At 41.2% G+C, this 7,475-nt stretch overlaps 1 protein-coding gene across 2 annotated transcripts in view; it reads left to right on the plus strand.

The window, feature by feature from the left end:
• Positions 1-6,976, plus strand: part of nck2a (NCK adaptor protein 2a) — a 33,824-nt gene extending 26,848 nt beyond the window's left edge. For both annotated transcript variants that reach the window (XM_060876233.1, XM_060876231.1), the window contains exons 2-4: positions 196-437; positions 4,260-5,035; positions 5,314-6,976. In XM_060876233.1, the coding sequence (XP_060732216.1) occupies positions 212-437; positions 4,260-5,035; positions 5,314-5,508 (1,197 nt within the window). In that variant the 5' untranslated portion in view covers positions 196-211 and the 3' untranslated portion in view covers positions 5,509-6,976. The remainder of the gene's footprint in view (positions 1-195; positions 438-4,259; positions 5,036-5,313) is intronic.
• Positions 6,977-7,475: the final 499 nt, after the last annotated feature.

Here is a 7,475-nt window from a genome sequence, read left to right on the forward strand (position 1 = left end):
TCATTACTATGCTTCAGACAAAGGACAGGCATGATTATATGCGCTCTATTTAACACAGCTGTGTCATCAGGTAAACTAGAGACATAGCAGGGCAGAGGGAGTTAGGAGCCGAGTAACGTCTTAAGAAAAGTCTGATGCTCTTCAAATCTGAAAGTATTCAAAGAGTATTTTCTCTCCTGTTTTCTATGGCTTCAGTTTGACTCGATGAAAGATGACAGAGGAGGTGATTGTTATAGCCAAGTGGGACTACAATGCTCAGCAGGACCAAGAACTTGACATCCGGAAAAACGAGCGCTTGTGGCTCCTGGATGACTCTAAAACCTGGTGGAGAGTCCGCAATGCCTCCAATCGTACCGGCTACGTCCCATCTAACTACGTTGAGCGTAAGAATAGCCTTAAGAAAGCCTCGCTGGTGAAGAACCTGAAAGATACACTGGGTAAGTGACTGGGTGTCCTAACAGTGTTTTTACGTCAAACCTGCACTGTGTCTAATGCTGCAATTAATGCAACACTAGTTACTAGTTATATAAGAAAATTCTGCCCAGGTTATTAGCTATTAGTAGTATATCTTTTATGCTTTATAAGCTTCCCATTTTTATCCCAAGTTTATTTATGTATTTAAATTGACATCTGCTCAAGTTTACATTGTCAGCTGGATTACCGAATTTTATTCCCCCCCACTTTTCAATCTTGGAAATGAAAGTTTTCTCTAAATCTCTGTATACACACCATTGTAAAACTGAAACTAAAACTCTTTTGAATATGTATTATTCATGATTCATCATTTAAAACCGGGTTCTTTAGTAAATAGATTTGTAACCTCAGCACACAATCCGTTCTTCTCTGCTTATGTAGTATTAACATTTGATCACACAACATTCTCATGTCCCTCAACGGGTATAAAAAATCAGGTTGTTCCCTTTATAGGAACCGATCCACAGATTTTAGGAAATATACAGATTTCTGAAAGAAAAGGCGGCCACTTGTGTAATGGTTTACATTGTTTTATGAGGTGGTTCCTTATATAAGCCTTGTAGTTTAATTCTTCCTGTCTATGGCCATTAATCGTCACCGTTAATGGGACGTGACCTATGCAAACCCAAAAATGGCCGATAATCCTAGAATCAGCCTTAATTGGTTGTGATGGTAGTAAATGAAAAGAGATCCTTTACGGCCTTCTGAGAAAGAAACCCCAGCTAAAGCAGCGGTATAAAACTTCTAGAAAAGAAAAGCCGTAGTGAAAAATATCCAGCGTTTTGCTGCACATTCATCAGTGTAGGGCAGGGTGTATCTCTACAGAAGCAGCCCAAAGCCACCGCCATGTTCCGTAAGTGGTGCAACATAGCATGATGGTGAGAAATAATAATCCCCCCATCAAGTTTCCCATGATAGTGAGAAATAAACCGTACAAAAGGTCACAAGAATGATGTAATTATTTTTACTGACCGAAGTGAACACAGGCTCCATTTCTAGGTGTCCAGTATGACATTTATTTTATTCTTCTTCAAATCAGTTTTAGTTTTTACCTCTTTATGGAAAGTTTTCTTCTATCCTCACATGTAGGCTGGTTATTATAAGGTGTTTGGATGTTGATTTTGAAGTAGTAGTTCATGAAGTGCACTCATGCGCACCATTTATCTGTAGGATTGCAAGCATAATTAACCCTGTTCTCTAATGAATGGAGGTTTTGTCTCATGTTTTTTCCCCTTGTGTAGGTGGAAGGCAAGCAGCACAGTGCCACCCTTTTTAGCTGATCTTTTTGAAAGGGCCTCCTCACTCACACTCCCCACACCCTTGTTGTAAGCAGTCCTGTGTTCTGAAGCTGAGTGTTCAGGATGGAAACAACCTCTCATAGCGTTTTGCTTTAGGTGCAGACGAATGGTGGAAAAGGGTAGTTATTCTTTCTTAGGAAGACTCTGAAATTTGCCCAAGTGCCTTTCTTTAAAAATAGCATGAGTTATGATAACGACTTTGCTGACGCCCACAACGATCATCACCATCATGATAAAGGATTTTATTTGCTAACAGAGAGTAAAAAACATAGCACACATTTAAACCGCTGAAGAAAAAGAGCTGTGAAGATTGTAGGAGAGACTTAAGTCATGTAGACTTAGTATAATGGATTTGAAGGGAGTGTTAAAAACAGTAACAGCCCCATCCACACACTTTACCAGTAAATGATTTAGCAGTTCTCCTCCATGCTACAAAGTTTTGGTCACTTGGTGGCTTGCTCCTGTCTTGCACTCATCCTCGGATCTTTAGTCTTCAGCTTTCTCCCTCTGCAATTTCCTTAAAAAAAGAACCTTTGCAGCTCACATTTTGTCTGGTCTTAGCCTACCAGCACATAATATTCTAGCATTCAAGGTCTTTTTCGCCTCGTCTCGTCCTACTCTTTTTCAGTTTATCTTTTCTTCTCTTCTTCTTTTCAGCTCACGTATTGAATGCACTTGGTGGGACGTGCTTCTATTTTCTGATTTCCCAAAAGCTTTTTTGTTCTGTTTGTGTTGCTGCCTTCATTCCCTGTCAGCAGAAGCCTCAGAAGTTGCATGCAGCTCCCCAGGAAACACATTCTCAGATCACTAACAGAGGAAAAGTTTTGACTGGTACTTTGTTTGAACTGTGCAATGTTCTTTGTATACACTAGGCCATGTCCTCCCTCTGCAGGCTTCTGTCTGCCGTACATCAAGACTGAGCTGGATCAATAAAGTCTGTGTCTGTTTTTAGATTTGAACAGTAACTGTACCACTCACAGATTAAACTAACCCTACTAGACCCGTGTTTTAGACTTCTGTGGATTTTTTATTTTTTTATTATTTTATTCCCACAATTGTACAGCACATGTTTTTATACTTTAGTGCTAGTACTAGATTTGTTGTTCTACTTGTATTGTACTGTATGTTCAATCTTGATCTTTATGACTCTCCAAATGGTCATATAATGATGCTGCCAAAGATTGTTCTGCTGAAAGAGTCTAAAGAAAGTTCACAGTTTCTTGCATGCATTTTGAGGAAATCTGTTTTTGTATACAGTTGACATCCAGTACGAATGAATTGACAAGTACACTGGAGGCAGGTGCACTAAATAGAGACATAAAAAAGTCTTTCAGATTGTGTGATAGCCTCTTGGAGAATCGTGACAGGACTTAAATGTTCCCTTGCGTCTCTGTTATTGTTCTGGTCACCAGCTAATAGCTTTTTTTGTTGTTGTTGTGAGGATTTAAAAAAATGAATCCCTGACACACTCACTTCTACCCCTCCACCCCATGCTCTACTGGCATATGGAGACCAGTTCTGTCCTTCTTGCCTCAGATGCTGGTTGACCGAGAGTCAGCAGGACTCGATTCACTCACTGTGCCTCAATTCACTCACCATACAACAAGGGCAGACTTATCATGTCCCCCAGTTCTGTTGTTCTGGTAATAGGGTCTAGGAGAATTGCTTACGTTGCCTGAGTATAGGAGATGCCACTATCTGACAACAGAATTTGTCCTACTTAGCACAGGTAATGCATCTGTCCCATTTGCAAGAGATTTAAATAGACACGAGTACCTCTTCCATAGATAGATGTGCATTTTAAATGATTTGCATGCACTCTGTGTCGACCAGACAGCACGTGCATCTGTGCCTTGTAGCTGACTTTGTTTCTGAATGCACTTAAGATCTTGATAACGTTGCTAGATTACAGAGACCAGCATTGACCATGGCTTTTTCTTTCTTTCTTTCTTTCTTTCTTTCTTTCTTTCTTTCTTTCTTTCTTTCTTTCTTTCTTTCTCTGTCCTTCTCTCTGTCCTTCTCTGTCTTTCTTTCTTTCTCTCTTTCTTTCTTTCATTCTTTCTTTCTCTCTGTCCTTCTCTCTGTCCTTCTCTGTCTTTCTTTTTCTCTGTTTTTCTCTCTATTTTTCTTTCTTTCTTCATTACCTAATCACTCCACTAAAAGAGCGTTTTCTAAAGATACTGGAGCTCTGATTTAGCCTGTAGTCCTCTATTAGATCTTTTAGATAACAGTCTAGCTAAATAACTGTCACTGCTGCCACTGGAGCCAGAGGAAGAATAAATATTTCATGTGTAAAATTATAACAAGACCTAAGGGTTGTATAATTGTTTATGTTGTTTAATCCATCAGATGGATGATGCATGAAACAGCTCGGCAAAAATCATTGTAAGAAACCGTTTGCTGATGACACTGCAAGCTTACACCGTCCTTCTGAATTAGTTCTGTTCACTTCGTGTATGACCATCCAACACATCTTTTGTCTTTCAGGTCTCGGCAAAACGAAAAGGAAGACAAGTGCACGTGATACATCTCCCACACCCAGCACAGATGCAGAGTACCCATCCAACGGGAGCGCAGGAGGAAGTGGAATGAGTGCTGCGGAGCGGATCTACGATCTGAACATTCCGGCAGTCGTCAAGTTCTCCTACACAGCAGAGCGCGATGACGAGCTGAGTTTAGTTAAAGGAGAACGAGTGGTGGTGATGGAGAAGTGCAGCGATGGCTGGTGGAGGGGAAGCCACGACGGCCGTGTGGGCTGGTTCCCGTCCAACTATGTCCGTGAGGAACCGGCCTACGCAGATGCAGGCTTTGGCGGGGACACGTTAGGGAGCTTTCGTTCCCTGAGGGCGGGGCAAGGGATGGGACTTGTCAATGGCCGGATGGCAGGCTCAGGGAGCTCAGTACTCCATGTGGTCCAGACTCTATATCCCTTCAGTTCAGTAACAGATGAGGAGCTGAACTTTGAGAAGGGTGAGACCATGGAGGTGGTGGAGAAGCCTGAGAATGACCCTGAGTGGTGGAGGTGTAGGAACAGCAAGGGTGTGATCGGCCTTGTGCCAAAAAACTATGTGGCGGTTTTGAATGACATGCCTGCTGGACAAGGCCTTGCCTCCCCACCCATCAGCCACATGGGTCCCTCCCGTACAGGCAAGTTTGCAGGCAAGGAGTGGTACTACGGTAACGTGACACGGCATCAGGCGGAGTGTGCACTTAATGAGCGAGGAGTCGAGGGAGACTTCCTTATAAGAGACAGCGAGTCCTCGGTGAGGATCAACTTTCCCTCTGTAACCAAACAGGAAGCACAGAGAAAATCCTGACATGGTGACATAATGCTATTTGCTTTTACTTGCGTGCTTTGTCTACAAGAAGAAGCAGTTAAAAAAATATGCACTTGGGTTGTTTTTCTCATGAGCTGACAGTAAAGGTTACTGCTGCTATCTAGTGGAGAAGTATTGAAAATGCAGTTGAACCCTTTTACCTAATATTGTTTAATAAAACACATCTCTCTCTTTCTCTCTCCCTCTTTCTCATTCATTTACAGCCCAGCGATTTCTCCGTATCATTGAAGGCAGTGAGGAAAAATAAACACTTCAAGGTGCAGCTGCAGGATGGAGTCTACTGCATTGGCCAACGGCGTTTCAACAGTATGGACGAGTTGGTGGAGCACTACAAAAAAGCTCCTATCTTCACCAGTGATCAGGGAGACAAACTCTACTTGGTGAAACCTCTTGCCTGAACATGGCTCTGTCCTACCTGACTCGTTTTGCCTTCCCTATACTATTTTTTTTGCCATTTTCTTCTCGCTAATTTTTCACCTCATAGGACTTTAAGCAAGCCTTTGGGCTGGAGGGCAGGATCCTTTCATGAGCAAAAAAAGGACATTTTGACTTGTGCTTTCTTGCCAGGCCCTGTCATGGAGAAAGTGGATGTTCTTTTAAGTTGAAATATCCATAAGCCTGTTAAACATTCTTTGATTAAAGATCGAATTCCAGCCTCTGAGGAGGACCTAGAAATAAATATGGTCTGATTCACTGTGTGACTGTTGTTAGCATTCCCTCTGCCTTTGGCATACAGCTCTTCTGCTCTTCTACTGGGTTTGGTAAAATAGCATCTGCGTTTAGAACCTATCTCACTCCAACCTAGACTGTTTCTGTGCTACACTTTGTGCATTAATTTGTGGCATATCAGGCCAACAGTAAGGATGGACTAGGATTTTGGTCATAGCATGTGATGAGCAGCTAAGCACCGGTTTAGATTCATATATTGATCTTTTGTACTGCTTTATGTATTTGGTTTTTAAGGGAAAAATGCATGAAGTGCAGAGTGGGACACAGCCCAGATTGTGTGTCCACCTAAAGAGCCAGTATGTAGAGCACATCAGCTTCTTTGCATGTCTGCCAATGCAACTCTAGCAGAATTCAGTATAAATGTACTTCAGCACTAGACCTGGAGCTCAGTAGACCTACTGCTAATCTGAACTGTGCGCACTCATATCCTCCTGAGACTGTTTCAGCCTTGAAGCCGATTCCTAATGCTGACTTTTATTCATGCCAGCTAACAATTTCACTTACTCAGTGCTCACAGAGTGAACCTTCTCAGTTCTTACTGTACTCAGCTCAGATGTTTACCATAAGTGGCTCTTCAGGGTTTCTTTAGGTTCAGGGTGCTTATAAAAGGGGCTATGTCTATCAGACCTGATGCATTAAAGAAGAGACGGGGCTAGACATCATTGTAGTCCAGCCAGGAGTTTGAATGTGTCTCTTTCTACAGCCAAATGTGCCACATATCTTCAGTATGGCTATGCTTAGTGCCCTTATCAACTCAGAGTTCCCTCTCACACACACCCACGTCGTCTCTTCTTCTCAAAATAACACCCACACTTGCATAGCTGAACACTAAGAGTAATAATACATTTTCTTTACTTTTGTCACACCCATCTGTTTACCAAGAAGAGTGTTGATTGGGGATTTTTTTAATGATTAGAATAAGATGTATCTGAATGAATAAGATATGTCTGAATGTTATTGAGCAATGTTATTTAATTCTTTTTTTCCACTATATGTATATATACGTATTCATAAGATAAATTGCATATATGAATCGTTTAGATCCAGCATTATGGATTATGGTACTGTACTGAGGACAGTGTGGTATGAGAATTCAAATACTTTTGTTCAATAAAAGTTTTGCAGAATAACAGAAAATGATTTTAGTGTGCCTTAAATTTTTGTCTTTTGTTTAAACTAACCAGAATAGCAAAAAAAAAGGAGGAAGAAAAAGAACTAAAGTGCGGGCAAGGTAATGCTGCCGATAAAGCATCTTATAAAATGGTGATGCTGATCTCTTAAATTTCATTGGGATTTGCTTGCGAATTTCTTGTTGCACACATTGCTGTACTTTAAACCTCTTGTGTTTCTTTACATTTCCAAACTCAAAGGTTTATTAGTTATTATAGTCACATAATATATCTGCTGTATGGGAAAGCATAACCTTTCAATGTCAAAGTAAAATGGTGTCCCACATGGTTCTGTTTTAGGCCCCCTAATACTCTCTCTTTATAATTAGCCCTAATTATAAAGAGAGAATATTAGAGGGCCTAAAACAGAACCCTGTGGGACACCATTTTGCTCATTTCTAGCCTTAGGGATTTGTCTGCACTACTGGCAAGTTAAATCTACAGAACGTACTACCTGCTTGCTGATT

Source organism: Tachysurus vachellii, chromosome 8, assembly GCF_030014155.1.
Source record: "Tachysurus vachellii isolate PV-2020 chromosome 8, HZAU_Pvac_v1, whole genome shotgun sequence".
NCBI lineage: Eukaryota > Metazoa > Chordata > Actinopteri > Siluriformes > Bagridae > Tachysurus > Tachysurus vachellii.